The sequence below is a fragment of the Epinephelus fuscoguttatus genome, linkage group LG15, assembly GCF_011397635.1.
Source record: "Epinephelus fuscoguttatus linkage group LG15, E.fuscoguttatus.final_Chr_v1".
Classification (NCBI taxonomy): Eukaryota; Metazoa; Chordata; class Actinopteri; order Perciformes; family Serranidae; genus Epinephelus; species Epinephelus fuscoguttatus.
Window position 1 is genome coordinate 931,410 of NC_064766.1, and position 17,842 is coordinate 949,251.

At 41.4% G+C, this 17,842-nt stretch overlaps 1 protein-coding gene across 1 annotated transcript in view; it reads left to right on the top strand.

Annotated features, from left to right (window-relative positions):
- Positions 1-17,842, top strand: part of LOC125902799 (choline transporter-like protein 5-A) — a 304,241-nt gene that overhangs the window by 214,945 nt on the left and 71,454 nt on the right. Inside the window, exons 12-16 of the mRNA XM_049599411.1 lie at positions 7,332-7,431; positions 7,567-7,659; positions 7,849-7,936; positions 9,106-9,374; positions 9,516-9,610. Coding sequence (XP_049455368.1) covers positions 7,332-7,431; positions 7,567-7,659; positions 7,849-7,936; positions 9,106-9,374; positions 9,516-9,610 — 645 coding nt within the window. The remainder of the gene's footprint in view (positions 1-7,331; positions 7,432-7,566; positions 7,660-7,848; positions 7,937-9,105; positions 9,375-9,515; positions 9,611-17,842) is intronic.

Sequence of the window (17,842 nt, forward strand, 5' to 3'; positions counted from 1 at the left end):
TGTACTGTAGATTGTCTACTGTATAGTACAAAGATTGTCTGCTGCAGCAATGCTGCCATTGTAGCACAGTATTGACAGGCTATAAACATGCATAAAGCTAAAAACTGAATCAAACAAAAACTGGTAATTTGTTCAAATACACTTACAAAGAATGTCTACTATATAGCAAAGATTGTCTGCTGTAGCAACGGTTAATCGGTCTATTATTTTTTCGATTAATCGACGAATCAGATAAAAAAAATAATTTCCACCCCTGTATTCAATAACAGAACATTATTTGAAATTGACAGTGCTAAACAGGGCTGCAACTAACGACTATTTTGACTGTCAACCAGTCACCGACTGTTGACACAATTAGTTGACTAATCAGATTATGAATCGCATAATTATTAAATTACTCTTATTTAGCTATTAGCTTTTAAATTTAGCACAGGGTCACTTTAATTATTTCCAAATTAATAATAAACACGAGAAAAATGATACTTCATTGAAAATTACATCTTTTAAATCAACTTTGCTGCTGATATTTTGCTGCTGCTGATACAAAAGGTAAATTAAAATGATTCATGTGTTCGGCTTTTGGTCTATAAAATGTTGAAAAATGTTGATCACTGTTCCCCAAAGCCCAAGAAGACGTCCTCAAATGTCTTGTTTTGTACAAATCAACAGTCCACAACCCAAAGATCTTCACTTTACTGTCATAGACTAGAGAAACCAGAACATATTCATATTTAAGAAGCTGGAATCAGAGAACTTAGACTTTTTCTTTCTTAAGAAAAAAGACTCAAGACAATTAATTGATTATCAAAATAGTTGGCGATTAACTCAATTATCGATTAGTCATCGATTAATCGATTAATTGTTGCAGCGCTAAAGCTAAAAACTGAATCAAAACAAAAACATATCATTTGTTCAAACACACTAGCAAGCTTCATCTGCTTAATTACAGGCCAGGCCAGGCCAGAGTCCAGGGGCCTCATGTACAAAGACTTGCGTGGATTTCCTACTGAAATATGGTGTACGCTTGAATCCAGAAAACGTCGTATGCACAAAAATATCCATATGTATGAATCTGTGCGTACACATGAATCCAAGCACATTTCCTTTGTACATCCCAATCAACGTGGAATTGAGCGCACGTTGGAGAACCCGGCCCCTCCCTGTCCATGCCCCCGTTTAAATATGCAAATCATATTTAAATAGGCCATGCACCTGAGATTCCCCTCTCTGCACAATCAGAAAACTAAAACAAAAGAATGAATAAGACGGGAAAAAAAGAAAATCTTCACAGAATGCGAATTGGAAACGCTACTCATTTAAGTGGAGGCGCGCAAAGATGTACTTTTTGGCACACAGTCCTCCGGCATCAATACAAAACGCAAGAGGAGTGAGTGGGAGAGTGTGAGTGAGGCTGTCAATGCAGTGGGGTCAGAAAAGCGTACACACGCAGAATTAAAAATGAAGTGGTCCGACATTAAGGTGGACGTGAAGCAGAGGAGGGCTGCCCAGCGCCAAAGTGTGGCCAAAACAGGCGGGGCACGGATCACACACTATTGTTGTAAATGAATGCAGAAGTGCGCCGGGGGAAAGGTGAGGCTGATTAGGAAATGTCGCACTTTACGCACGGGTTTATTGACATGAGTACTTCACACACAGAGACAATCAGGGGCTTGTTCGAAAGCTCTGAAGCTGTAGTTTAAAAAACAACAAGTCACTAACTTTAACCACTGACTAGTATTGATGCTATGAAGGCAGGATAATATTTGGGGGCGCACGTGTTCAGTGCGCATCATGGGGATTGATATTAGGACAATTAAACGAATAAATTATTTACTCACCAAGAAGCCACCCATCGCGCACAGTGCCAGCTTGTAGTCTGTTTCCAACCATGCTGTTACTCAGAATGTATCAATCGTGCGTTGAACCAGGCCACCTCACCACAGTGTTGGTTAATTGCAGTTGCGCATCACATATGGTCTGTACATTGATCGAATGAAAATACTTCCTGTTGACAAAAACAAATTCATCCTGCGATGGCGCTTTTATAATGTGTGTGCAGTCGATAGCTCCGATAGCATTAGGAAAACCGGCTCTCGCTGCAAATTGCGCTTTAATGTTGGTCTGTTCAGCTGCATATGGGAATTTGATATACCTGGCTGACATGCGGATAATTCCGTCCCACACAGCTGGCTTGACTCGGCTCAGGGTCGACTGGCACAGTCCCGATCGGTCGGCCAGCTCCCCCCGGAATGCCTGTGTTGCTAGGAGTCCCGTTGTGGTCAGCACCTGTATGGATACAGGCAGCGCATGGCTTCTCGCTGTATCACGCTCCAAGGTCGGCCGCAGCTCTGCGCACAGCTCCAGGAGGATTGCCCTCGGGAACCAATGCAGCAAATACTGCTAAAACGTTGTTAACGGTATTTTTCAACAGCTGTAGAAACGTGCGTACGCCAGCCATGAAGTTGGCGTGAGGCACCGCACATTTCCACAGTCATTTCACTCTTGATACATCTGAACTTTGCCGTGGAAAAGGACGTACGCCACGTACGCACCCTTTATACATGAGGCCCCAGGGCTCCAGCACAGTTCAGCTACATTTTTTGCAGAAATATTCTTGTTATACTGGACACATTCAAAATGTGCCCGCCTACTGCAGGAATCGCACTGCACCTACAAAAAATTAAAGATATATTTGTATGGAAATAAAAAATACAAAGCACTAGGGCTAGGCAATTAATCGAAAAATAATCGAAACCGACATTTAGAAATTCTAATTGACTTAATCTTGCCCATGTCAATTAGTCTTGGTTTTCACTGTTGTTGTTGTTGTTGTTTCACTGCCATGACAGTAAAGGTTGCATATCTTTAAGAAATTTGAAAACTTGTCTCCAGTGATCATTTTAACCCAAACCATGATCTTTTCATAGCTCTAATCAAGTGGGTTTTGTGCCTAAACCTAACTAGACATTAACAACAGCGTAACACCTTAAAGGGCCAGTGTGTAATATTTGCCATGGTTTATTGTCAAATCTGAATCTGAATGAGAGAGAGAATGAACCCGAACCGTCATCTGCGAGGAAAATAAGACACAACTTCACTCCTTGTGATGCACTCTCTGCAGCGCTTTTCCTCCTGATGATATATCTCCCCAACGATGGTAGCACCGAATCCCATTCTGTGCAGCAAAATGGGAGCGGAGGATTCAGTCTCTCTTCTCGCCCGCTCAGCATCTAAGTTCCTCATCTGTATGCTCCGGCTCAAACAGGTATGGCTCTGGGTCTGTGTCCGCGACAAGAAACTCTTCAAAATCGCGTTCAAAGTCGTCCATTGCAGCTACTATAGTCCGGAGATATTGCTAGGCTAAATAAACAGCTGAGCTCTGTTTACAGGCTACGCTGTCAGTCAGTGTGCGGGCTGGAGATTGGTGGAGCAGAGAGGGGAGGGGGTGCCCGCTTGGTATTGTAAACGAGAATGTGTGTATGGAGTGTGTATGTTACGCTAGAAGAGTCAGAGTTTGGGACGGAGTCTTTTACCCCCTGGAGTTTTTGGAGTGCTCAAATAAACTGGCCTTTTTCCCGAACGCTACTCTGGTCTCCTGCTCGTGAGGGATTCATTACAATATCGTAACATGGTTTAGATTTTAAAATAAACATTCACATCGTCGCTAGATAGACCTACTCTTGAAAAACTCTTGTCTGCACAAGGCTTTTTGTCCCTACGAGGCTAACGTCATTTACCCGACGGGAGGGGTGAGCGAGTGAGCCCTGCAATCTAGAATTTGACCACTGATGTCACTGTTTTCAACGGTTTTCAACCCATTTTACACAGCAGCCCTTTAAAACATCATTATTTTCACTCCCAAAAGATACTTGTGCAAAAATATCACAAAATATCTACATGGGGGCAGTGTAAAATACAAAACAAAAGAAACTGAAAATACATAGTTTATTTACTTTATTTACTTTATTAATCCCCCTGAGGAGAAATTCAATGTTTTCACTCTTGCTTGTCAATTACACACAGGTCCGAAAGACATCAAGGCTGGAGATAATCGTTCATTAATCGTAATCGAGGTTAAAAGTTCAATCAATCATGATTTTGATTTTTGCCATAATCACCCGGCCCTACAAAGCACAAATTTTATTATACTTTACCATTTCTATCATGCTCGTATCCCCATCTGGTTCCAGATAGGAGCACACCACACAGTAATCATCCACATTCCCTGTAAACCATAGAGTTCATAAGATTTTGAACTGAACGTACAAAGCACATTTTGCATGAGTAAATAAAGCATAGTCAACTTAAATCAGTGTTTGATACCACTGAAGCAGAGCACAGGCTACATCTAAGCCCAACGTTTGCGTTTTCTTGCACAGGAAGTATAAAGCATTTTTGCAGAAACAGCACACTGACAGTAGCTCGAAAGTGCTGCCTGAAAGGCACTGTGGAATTTTCGGCAACACATTTTTAAACAAAATGTAGCACAGTATTTTATTACGCTGGAAACAGTAATTTAAGACATTTTGAAATTTCTATAACAATAATTAAAATCTTTTTACCATCAACACCAAAATGCCACAGCTCCAGGCGTCCTGGTGTTTGTTGTGTGGTATTGTCTGAACTCTCCATTTTGCTTTCTGTTGTCGACAGCCTGCCTTCTGCAAGTAGTTTCTATTTGTCAAAAGAGTGAAAAGACACACACACACACACACACACACACACACACACACACACACACTGATCATGTATCATGAAAATTACCATCATTATCAATTAACACTTTAAACATGACTAAAATTTAAGATTAGCTTACAAAGATCACCAATATGTGTTTCTAAAGCCTAAACAACATTACCTCCAGTTTCGAAGTATTTTCCTCTCATATGATACTTCGTTTCCCAGTGGATCAATTAGTACCAGGACTGTCTCAAACATTTTGACAATCTAAAAATGTTTAGTGCATTCAGGTCATTTTCTCGTCACATTACAACATTAATATTCATGTATATTTATTCATTTATTCATATGATATTATATCATTAAAGTTTCTTTTTGAAATATATATGTGTAGCACAGAGACGGAGCACAGAGAAGAAGAAGTCAGAGCTACAGGCTACAGTGAAGCTAAAAACAGAGTTCAAATGACGTTTTTCGAAAACAACTTTTTATGTCGGGGCTGCAAGACACTTGGATCACTAAGGATGAGCATGTTGGAGATATTTTGTGGTTTCAATTTTGTGTTCTTGGACGTTTTAGTCTGGGTCGCCGTCAGCCATTAGGTGTGCTAGCCGCTCCCCCCTCCGATCTCCGCAAGTGATGGGAGGACTCTAAAACTTCACTAGAGCCTCCCTCGGCGTGAGGGTGAGTAGATAATGGCTGAATTTTCATTTTTGGGTGCACTATCCCTTTAAGAACTGTATGTGCTCTCTCTGTGAAGGATAGTGCACATTTAGTAGAGTACCATATTTCTATTGGTCTCATCAATGTAATCTACCTTCCTACACATTGACAGTTTCAACAGATGTTGGATAGAACTTACTTAGAGGGGAACTGTGTCCATTAAAAAAAATGTCTACATGTTATTTCTACAGTATAAAACTGGCCAAAATATTAGAAAAAAGGAACAACTCTCTCCCAAATCTAAATAATAGATTCCTCAAACTCTACTTTGTGATGTCACAGGGTAACAATTCCGGAGCTGCGCAGTCAGGAAATTGGGAAAGATGTTCTAGATGACACTTGGAGCACCCAGGGGAATGTTCTGACTATATGGTTACGTTTTCTGTTTCATGAATTAGAACACTACAATAGAATAAAGCTCATTTGGGTGTGTGGGTGTGTGTGTGTGTGTGTGTGTGTGTGCGCGCGCGTGCCTATGTGAGCGTGTGTATCTGTCTGTCAGCAGCTAATCTCATAAACTACTGGACCAATCAGTCTCATATTTTGTGTGCACATTTATGACTGCTTGCTCAAAGACTTCTTGTGGTTGCAGTGATCCATAATTGGTGAGAAATCTGTTTTATTCACTGACATCCATAGAAAAGTTTGGTCTTATCTTTAACTGGAGCATCTGCAGATTAATTCCACGTGTCATGATCCTTAAATTAGGCACAGTACGAGATAAATAAGTCCTCGTTTTTGTTATTTTCACGTGCATCTTGACTGTAAGGGAGCCAGGAGGGATAATTCCACTGTGTGCAGCTGTGACCCAGTTTTGTCTGCAGCACGGCGTCATACCAAACAGGGAGCATTTCAGCAGAGTGTTTCGCCTACCCAGTTTTGTATATCTGCAGATTTTGTTGATTTGTGCATCAACCATTATTATGTAAGCAGGCTATGTGGTTAAATTGTTCTTTTTTTGTCTGTTTTAATGTTCTATGTTGTGCTGAATCATCCAGACAACACTAAATCTGTTCAAAGTACTGTTTTAAATGACATGGATTAAAGATTTATAATTTTGTTTTAGTCATTAAAAATACACTCATCCTCATAATAACATTACATCTATATTTCACATACAGTGCAAGTTAGCAGGAACACTTGTTCTGCTCTGTGCAACTTGCTGCAGCTCTGTCAAGAAATACAGGAGGTATGCATTTTTATTAGCTTCTGGGACAATTCTGAAGTACTGCAGTGAGTCAGCTGAAAAGAATTGTCTAGAGTGCCCATGATCAGCCCAGCCAGCCACTTGGCGATCAGCACTCTACTGAGGGCACTTTTCTAGTTGGAGCAGCTCCAGACTTCATATTTGATGAAATGACAAGCTTGAGACTTTGGCTGTTTTCACATATAGTGCTTTTTAGAGGAACCAGATTCACTCCCGTCAAGGTGAACCAAAAAGTAGACCAACAGAAAAAGGACTCAGTCCTTTTTGCATTGAATGTTTTGGCATTTTGATTTCAGTAGTACCTGTCAGACAGTTGTTAATGCATCATGCCTCATTTGTCCATCAGATAATGTTTTTGTAACTTGTGTACTAATGGTATTAAACAATTGATTTTTTTTAAACAATGGCTGTGATGTGATGAGAAAATTCTCTGCCATGCAAATCCTTATTTTGCATGTCCAATAGAATATCAAATTATATTCATCTGTATGGGGTTAATTCAACAAAGTGGTTATTAATAAATGCAGTATTCCTGCTGGTTTACTTTTCAAGGGAATTATAGGAATTATGCCAAGGATGACAAACATTTTGAGGGGAATCAGACATTTTGACACAACTGAATGTTTGGGGGAGCAAAAGCAAAAATGTGACAAATCAAACAATGCAACCACCTTTGCCCTAAAAATCTAAAAAGTTAAACTGTGATGTTTGTGTTTGTCAGTGGTGTCTCTGGGAGTGGCAGAAGCTTCCATCTTTTTGATGTTGATCTTCTTAAGGAAAAGAGTGCGAGTGGCAATCGCCCTGCTCAGAGAGGCCAGCAAGTATGAACTTAAGACAGTAAAGATGGATCACAATAATCAGATGTGTGAATGTCTTTTAAAATGATGTGATTAAAAGAAAATATACTGTATGATGATGATTATTTCCCTGGCCTCATGGTTCCTCTGTTGTTGCAGAGCAATCGGACACATCATGTCCACACTGTTCTTTCCAGTCATTACTTTTCTCTTGTTGGCTGTTTGCATCTCCTACTGGGCGGTTACTGCTGTGTATCCTTCGCAGTGGTCACAAGCGACAACAGGAAGAATGGAAAGAGGAATATAACATGTTTGTTAAATTCTTGTAGTTCATAGCTGAAAGATTCATTTGAAGAAGTCTTGCACGTGTTAAAATGTATATTTGTGAAACTCTTCTGTATTCAGATGAATATGTGTCTTTAACCAGCAATGTGAAACCAGTCATCTAGCATCCTCAGGTGAAGCGATCTACAAAGTGATGTCTCCTGATGTGAGCTGCCCCTATGTCAACAGTACCTGCAACCCCAAGGTACAATATTTTCGTCAATGTCATCCATTTATCTTTCTGCTTTTTGTATTTATGACAGTCATACAGTACACTTATGTCCCCCAAAGTGATGTGCTCATGAACATATATACTGAGGACTCATAGAACTGTTTGAATCTGTAAAGAAACACTGTAGTTTTCAAAATGCAATGCCCCTCACACCACGAGTCCAATCGATTATATTATGCCTTTGTTCAATTTGCTGTCCTAATGTTTCATTTCAAATTTGATCCAAATCAATCTCCTGGTGGCGCTTTAATGAACAGCAGAAAAAGTGAAAACTTTGAAAGTCTAAGCCCCTCACACTGTTAGTCTTATTGACTTGTAATTTGACACACATCTACAGTTCAATATGCTCGACAAAAATGCCTTTTCTTTGGATTCCAACTCTTTTTTTGACTCATTTCTATTATAAATGGGGAAGGTTGTTAGAAAAACATTGCAACTAATAATCAAAAAACTTTGCAAAAGGCAGGTGTTAGCAGGAAATAGTCCACATGTCAAATATTCCCAAAGCAATCCTGTGGAGACATCTGGCACATACATGCCAGTACCTGTTGATAAAGGGGAGGCAAATTATCTTTGTGTGTACAGTCACCAAACTACTGCATACATTGTTATGATAAAGCCTCTCTTTCTGTATCATTTTGTATACGGATTACTGTTCATTTCTCATGTTGATCTGTTCTGTACGACATCTATTGCATGTCTGTCTGTCCTGGAAGAGGGATCCCTCCTCAGTTGCTCTTCCTGAGGTTTCTACCATTTTTCTGACCCCGTTAAAGGTTTTTTTGGGGGGGAGTTTTTCCTTATCCGCTGTGAGGGTCCTAAGGACAGAGGGATGTTATATGCTGTGAAGCCCTCAGGCAAATTGGGATTTGTGATATTGGGCTTTATAAATAAAATTGATTGTTTGATTGATTGATTGATTGATTGATTGAAAGCAAGTATATGATTGGTAAAATCAAATGAGCTGAAGTGTTTTATGAAACTTGAAATGCACTCTGCCACTTGCAGCTTTGATTTTGAGCAACTGAGATGCTTCCCTCTGTTGATCAAGACAGGGCTTGTACCTGGAATCGCCATGTTGCACAAATTGTACAAATCTACTTAAAGAGTCTCCTCTGGTCTCCCCCTCATGTCTCTGTCAGACCTTCAACAAAACCAACATCTCCAAATCGGCATTATGTCTGGATTCTCAGTGTCTGTTTGCCTTCTATGGTGGAGAGACATCCTACCACCGCTACCTCTTCCTGCTGCAGCTGTTCAACCTACTGGTTTTCTTCTGGCTGGTCAACTTTAGCTTGGCTCTGGAGCAGTGCACCCTTGCTGGGACATTTGCTAGCTACTACTGGGCCAGGAGAAAGCCTCAGGATATTCCACTATGTCCACTCTTTTCATCATTCAGCAGGACTGTCAGGTCAGGACAAACCCAGACCAAGCCTGGGATTCATCATTTGTCAGATTGTATACAATCATGAAAAATTTGTGGTGTTTCATCTTTAATCCAAAGTTAGCAATACATAACAAACAGTGTTGTGTCTCCTCTGTCTACCTTCAGGTATCACACAGGGTCTTTGGCATTTGGAGCTCTAATTCTTTCAGTTGCCCAACTGGTCCAGATCATCCTGGAATACCTGGAGCAGAAACTGAAAGGTTTACATACACACACACACACACACACACACACACACACACACACACTATGAGGGGTCAAACGTTTCACCCAACCACACTACAACGCGTCACTTGCGCCTACTTAGGACACATCAGATCTAATCAAACCGCGTGAGCGCACGCCTACATTTTACATAGGGTTACTATGGAGACACGATTGTTACACACATGCCCGCTACATGACGCGCTCACACGTCTTATCAGTACGCGTGCACAGCGCGTTACAAACGTACACTACACACATACACTACACTTCTGTGTGCTTGTGAATCCCCCACACACATAGTGCATGTACACATCATTAACACCTGAACGCGTCAAATTACTTCGGCAAACTGTCTGTCTATGGGGTGCCGTTTGTAAAGTGTATTCACGCTGAAAATAACATCAACATTTTGCCACATTTAGCTTCAAACAATGTTTAAAAAAGTATTGTGAATTTTTTAACATCACCTTTTACCACATTTACAGCAATATTTGTTAACTTAGAAATATATTAAATAGTTAAATCTAAATATTAAATGTGGCACCTAAATGTTAAATCTAAATTCATTCATTCATCTTCTAACCGCTTCATCCTCTTGAGGGTCGCGGGGGGGCTGGAGCCTATCCCAGCTGACATCGGGCGAGAGGCAGGGTACACCCTGGACAGGTCGCCAGACTATCGCAGGGCTGACACATAGAGACAAACAACCATTCACACCTACGGACAATTTAGAGTTATCAATTAACCTAGTCCCCAGTCTGCATGTCTTTGGACTGTGGGAGGAAGCCGGAGTGCCCGGAGAGAACCCACGCTGACACGGGGAGAACATGCAAACTCCGCACAGAAGGGCTCCCACGCCCGGGATTGAACCGACAACCCTCTTGCTGTGAGGCGAGAGTGCTAACCACCACACCACCGTGCCGCCCGTTAAATCTAAATATTAAATCTAAATCTAAATGCTAAATCTAAATCTAAATATTAAATCTAAATCTAAATGTTAAATCTAAATGTTCTGGGTGAAACTAAATATTTAGCTAATATGCAAATTCACACTGCCGGTCAGCGGAAGTACCAAAATAAAAGCTTGAGATGGTCAGACTGTGTTTATAGAATCAAATAACAAATTAAAACCAACTTATCGGGGGAAATGAACACTTGAACATACATTAGCGTGATAATAACTACCTAAAATAACAAGAAACATGTTTGGAGAAATTTTATTTGACGTGTACTTTGAGTTGTTAGTGTCCCTTCCTAATATGAGCCAGAGAGGGCCGTGATACACCAAAGTGTGTCAAGGGGAAAGTAAGGAAACAAGCAAGGGGGAGGGGGCAGGTGCTTAAGTCCTGAGTTATATAGTGACAGTGCATGTGGAGAAGAAGGAGGAAAAACAAACAAACAAATAAACAAACAAACAAAAAAAACAGGGGAGAAACAGGCAGTGTATGCTGATGTATTGTGGCCTTGAAGTGGTTGTGCTCCATGCAGATTGTCAAAAATAAACATATACATGTCTACTATACTGTACTGAAAAACAAAACAAAAGAGAAGTCAATCAATCAATCAATTTTATTTATAAAGCCCAATATCACAAATCACAATCTGCCTCACAGGGCTTTACAGCATACGACATCCCTCTGTCCTTAAGACCCTCACAGCGGATAAGGAAAAACTCCCCAAAAAACCCCCTATAACAGGGAAAAAAAACGGTAGAAACCTCAGGAAGAGCAACTGAGGAGGGATCCCTCTTCCAGGACGGACAGACGTGCAATAGATGTCGTACAGAACAGATCAGCATAATAAATTAACAGTAATCCATATGACACAGAGAGAGAGAGAGAGAGAGAGATGCAGGTAATGACAGTAGCTTACAACAACATTAATGAAAGTAATAATATTATAGTTATAGTTCTGGTTACTGCGGTACAATATGTTGAAAGTATGTATTAATACCTGACAGTATACATGTGTGACAATAATCATATGTGTATAATAACAGAAGAAGTATGACTAATGACTAATGATGGCAGCAGCAGCAGGAGGCATCTGGCGGGACCACGGCAGCAGCACAACCACACACGTCACGCTGTCCAGGCACCGCTGTGATATGAGTTAATCTGAGAGACAGTGGAGCACAAAGGCTCCGGAGAAGAAGCCGAGTTAGTGACATCCAGAATGGCCGAGTTAGCTAGATGCAGTAATAGGATACGAGAATCTATAATTGAACCAATTATTCTGTATGGTAGTGAGGTGTGGGGTCCTCTTGCAAATCAAGATTTTGAAAAATGGGACAAACACCCCATCGAAATCCTGCATACAGAGATTTGCAAGAGCATCCTCAGAGTGCACAGGAACACCCCCAACAACGGGTGCCAAGCTGAGCTAGGCCAATTCCCCCTTTTAATTAGAATTCAAAAAAGAGCCATCAAATTTTATAAACACCTTAAAACAAGTGACCCCAACTCCTACCACTACAAAGCTCTGCAATGCCAAGAGGAGAACATGGAGAAGAGCCCCCTCAGCCAGCTAGTCCTGAGGCTCAGCTCCTCTAACAACACAAGACCTCAGCACAGCCCTCACACAATCTGGACCCACCAAATTATAGAGAAACAAAAGAACATTACATTAACTATTGGACATCGACCACAAAACGCAAAGCAAACTTCAGTGTTATTTGGCTCTAAATAGACAGTACACGGTGGCAGAATATCTGAGCACCGTGACTGATGAGAAACTGAGGAAGACTTTGACCATGTACAGACTCAGTGACCACAGCTTGGCCATAGAGACGGGCAGACACAGGCAGACCTGGCTGCCCAGAGAGGACAGGTTGTATGAGCTCTGTCCACACAGACAAGTGGAGACAGAGACACACTTCCTGTTGCACTGCAGCAAGTATGAACACATCAGAGCCGACTTCCTCTCAAAAATAAAACATAAAGTCACTGACTTTGATTCTCTGCCTGATCAAACTAAAATGCAACACATCCTTGGAGAGAACAGAGTCAGCAGCTTAGCAGCAGCAACATATGTCAGGTTATGCCAAAGCCTGAGGGACAACCATCACAACACCTGACACACCTGTCTATATTTACAGTCCTTGTAACTCACAATCTACATTTTTCTTTATTCATTTTTTTTTCTATATTATATATTGGTGTATTGTATTGTAGATTGGTGTATTTTGTATTATATATCATATATTTAATTTTTTTTTTTTTATAGTTTTCTGACTTACTTTTATTATTGTACTTTATTTGTAAATTTTAATGTCTTTGGCAATATTGTTAATCTACAGTCATGCCAATAAAGCTTATTGAATTGACAGAATTGAGAGAGAGAGAGAGAGAGAGAGAGAGAGAGAGAGAGAAGGGGCCCGATGTATTATAGAGGGGTCCTCCGGCAGACTAGGCCTAAGTCAGCCTAACTAAGGGCTGGTACAAGGCAAGCCTGAGCCAGCCCTAACTATACGCTTTATCAAAGAGGAAAGTCTTAAGTCTAGTCTTAAATGTGGAGACGGTGTCTGCCTCCCGGACTGTAACAGGAAGATGATTCCACAGGAGAGGAGCCTGATAGCTAAAGGCTCTGGCTCCTGATCTACTTTTGGAGACTTTAGGGACCACGAGTAACCCTGCGTTCTCAGAGCGCAGTGTTCTGGTGGGATAATATGGCACTATGAGCTCTCTAAGATATGACGGAGCTTGACCATTTAGAGCTTTATAAGTTAACAGTAGGATTTTAAATTCAATTCTGGATTTTACAGGGAGCCAGTGCAGAGAAGCTAAAACAGGAGAGATATGATCGCGTTTATTAGTTCCTGTTAGTACACGTGCTGCTGCATTCTGAATTAGCTGGAGAGTTTTTAAGGACTTACTAGAGCTACCTGATAATAGAGAGTTACAGTAATCCAGCCTTGAGGTAACAAAAGCGTGGACCAATTTTTCTGTATCTTTTTGGGTCAGGATAGGCCTAATTTTCGCAATATTACGCAGATGAAAAAATGCAGTCCGTGAGGTTTGCTTTAAATGAGAATTAAAAGACAAATCTTGATCAAATATTACTCCGAGGTTTCTTACGGTAGTGGCAGGGGCCAGAGCAATGCCATCTAGAGAAACTATGTCATCAGATAAAGAGTCTCTGAGTTGTTTGGGGCCAAGAACAATAACTTCAGTTTTGTCTGAATTTAACATCAGGAAATTGGTGCTCATCCAAGTTTTTATGTCTTTAAGGCAATTATGGAGTTTAGTTAATTGATTGCTTTCTTCTGGCTTCATTGATAAATACAACTGAGTATCATCCGCATAACAATGGAAATTTATAGAGTGATTTCTAATGATGTTACCTAAAGGAAGCATATATAGAGTAAACAGGATTGGTCCGAGCACAGAACCTTGCGGAACTCCAAAACAAACTTTAGTAAGTAAGGATGGTTCATTGCGAACGTCAACAAATTGAAAACGATCAGATAAATAAGATTTAAACCAGCTTAGTGCTGAACCTTTTAAGCCAATTAAGTGATCCAGTCTCTGCAGTAGAATTTGATGGTCAATTGTGTCAAACGCCACACTAAGATCTAATAAAACAAGTACAGAGACGAGTCCTTTGTCTGAAGCAATCAGAAGGTCATTTGTAATTTTAACTAGAGCTGTCTCAGTGCTATGATGCACTCTAAATCCTGACTGAAATTCCTCAAATAAATTATTATCCTGGAGAAAATCACACAGCTGGTCTGTGACTACTTTCTCAAGGATCTTTGACATAAAGGGAAGATTAGATATTGGTCTATAATTGGCTAACACCTCTGGATCCAGGGTGGGCTTTTTTAGTAGAGGTTTAATTACAGCTATCTTAAAAGACTGTGGTACATAGCCTGTTAATAAGGATATATTGATCATATCTAATATATGAGTGTTAACTAAAGGAAAGACCTCCTTAAGTAGCCTAGTTGGGATGGGGTCTAAGAGACACATTGATGATTTGGATGAAGAAATCACTGCAGTCAATTCTTGAAGAGAAATTGGAGAGAAGCAATCTAAATATATATTAGATTTTACAGCTGTGTTTGAGGTTAGATAGGTACTATCTGAGGGCAAGAGGTCATGAATTTTGCCTCTAATAGTTAGAATTTTGTCATTAAAAAAGCTCATAAAATCATTACTGCTAAGGGCTAAGGGAATACAAGGCTCAATAGAGCTTTGACTCTCAGTCAGCCTGGCTACAGTGCTGAAAAGAAACCTGGGGTTGTTCTTATTGTCTTCTATTAGAGCTGAGTAATAGTTTGCTCTGGCATTGCGGAGGCCCCTCTTATAAGTTTTGAGACTGTCTGTCCAGATTAAACGAGATTCTTCCAGTTTGGTTAATCGCCAATTCCTTTCAAATTTTCGCGATATTTGTTTTAACTTACGGGTTTGACAGTTATACCAAGGAGCGAACTTTCTTTGCTTTTTTAACTTCTTTTTAAGAGGAGCTACAGAGTCGAGCGTTGTTCGTAGCGAGCCTACGGCACTATCAACAAAATGATCAATTCGGGAGAGGGTAAAGTCGGCACTGGAAACCTCTGTTACTGAAGGTATTGGTATTGAATTTAACGACGAAGTAATCTTTTGCGACAGCACTATCTGATAAACATCTAGTATAGTAACTGTTGCTGAGTGGCGTGTAATCGAGTAAAAAGAAATCAAAAGTAATCAGATAATGATCCGATAGCGAGGGATTCTGTGGAAAGACTTTTAGGTTATCAATTTCAATTCCATACGTCAGAACTAGATCGAGGGTATGGTTAAAACAATGAGTAGGTTGATGTACACCCTGACTGAAGCCAATGGAGTCTAATAATGAGATAAACGCGGTAGCCAGGGAGTCATTATGAACGTCGACATGAATGTTAAAATCGCCTACAATAATAACTTTATCTGATTTAAGAACTAAACTGGATAAAAACTCTGAGAATTCAGATAAAAATTCAGAATACGGGCCAGGAGCACGGTACACTATAACAAATAAAAGTGGCTGCGAGGTTTTCCAGGTCGGATGTAAAAGACTAAGAACGAGGCTTTCAAATGAATTATAATCTAGTTTAGGTTTAGGACTGATTAACAGGCTAGAGTTAAAAATGGCTGCAACTCCCCCTCCTCGGCCGCTGCTTCGAGGAATGTGGGTATTATTATGACTGGGAGGAGTGGACTCATTTAGACTAACATATTCATCTTGACACAGCCAGGTTTCAGTGAGACTGAGTAAATCAATATGATTATCTGATATTAATTCATTTACTAACACTGCTTTAGACGATAGAGACCTGATATTTAACAGTCCGCATTTAATTCTCCTGTTTTGTCTTTCTGTCACAGAAGAGGTTTTAATTTTTATGAGGTTGTTATGCACAACTCCTCTTTGTTTAATTTTAGATTTAAATAATTTAGGTGGTCGGGGGACAGACACCGTTTGTATAAAACTATTAAAACTATGGCTGGGTAACTGAACTAGAAGCTCAGAGAGGCGTATAGGACTGCGTCTCCGAGTCCTGGTCTCAACTCTGGGTTGTCAGGGATTTAAATTACTAATAAAGTTTGCCAGGTTCCTAGAAATGAGAGCAGCTCCATCCAAAGTGGGATGAATGCCGTCTCTCCTAATAAGACCAGGTTTTCCCAGAAAGTTTGCCAATTATTAACAAAACCCACATCGTTTGCTGGACACCACCTGGACAGCCAGCGGTTAAATGATGACATGCGGCTAAACATGTCATCACTGGTCAGATTTGGGAGGGGTCCAGAGAAAACTACGGAGTCCGACATCGTTTTTGCATATTCACACACCGAGGCAATATTAATTTTAGTGACCTCCGATTGGCGTAACCGGGTGTCATTGCCGCCGACGTGAATAACAATCTTACTGAATCTACGTTTAGCTTTAGCCAGCAGCTTCAAATTTGATTCAATGTCGCCCGCTCTGGCCCCACGGATACATTTGACTATGGCCGCTGGTGTTGCTAACTTCACGTTCCTCAGAATAGAGCTGCCAATAACCAGAGTTTTGTCCTCAGCGGGTGTGTCGCTGAGTGGGGAAAAGCGGTTGGAAACGTGAACAGGCTGGTGGTGAGCCGTGGGCTTCGGCTTGGAGCTGTGCTTCTGGCGGACCGTGACCCAACCTCCCGGCTGAATGGGAGTTACCGGAGGACAGTTAGCAGAGGCTAAGGCTATGCTATGTGGCTCCGCACCGGACTGGCTAACTACCGCAGCTGCTGAATGGTTTTCCATGGTGCGGAGCCGCGCTTCTAATTCACTAAGCATCGCCTCCAACGCAGCAAATAAGCTACACTTGTTACAATTACCACTGTCGCTAAAGGAGGCAGAGGCATAACTGAACATTTGACACACCGGGCAAGAAAGAGCAGGAGAAGGAGAAGCCATGGCTAAGCTAATGTAGCTAACAAGGCTAAGAGCGTGCAAACAACAGCTAAGAGATTAGCAAGAAAGTCGTAGAAAGGAGGAGAGCTATAGGTGCTTAAACAGAACCAGTGTGGGCTATGACTTGAAGTAGACGTAAAAGCAGCGTTAAAGCAACTGAGGTGAGAAAGCAGACGAGTGGAATTCACCAGAGCAGTACAGAGACGCTGTCACAGAAACACCGGAAATGACACAACTCGCTTACCGCAATACGTCAGCACGTCCAAAGTCTATACTGAACACCAAAAATGTGAGAGTCTTGGTGGAGGGGGAAAGCCCGATTGTAGAGAAGAGTTGCCAGCGCGGTGTGGTAGGTTTGAGAAGCAAGTGGGCCCCTCTGGAGTGATCCCATCGGTTCTTTGCGATGCGTCATGGAGCTGAAGTATCGAACATGCATGCGTGTATTTGAACCCTCCCAACGTGTTTATGAAAACCATCACCAAGGTCCAGGGCCAGCCCTGCGGGGGAAGGGGGGCGGTATGGCACCCCAAGACCACAGGAGCACCCAGACCCCAAGACCAGGGAGCCGCAGAGGCCGCAGGACACCACACAGGCCCAAGGACCCGGGGCGGCAATGGCCGGCACCCCCAGAGAGCCAGAGACACACCCCAGACAGGCGGGGCAGGAGGGCCCGCCCACCCACCGCCCGACGCGGTGGGTGGGCCCTGTGTTCTGTGGAGTACTTTAAATTGGATAAGTTGTATATTAGTGTGTCTTGTCATCTTGAATGTATTTTTGCATATCTGAGTCCAGAAGTCAGGGTCCAGTGATACACCCAGC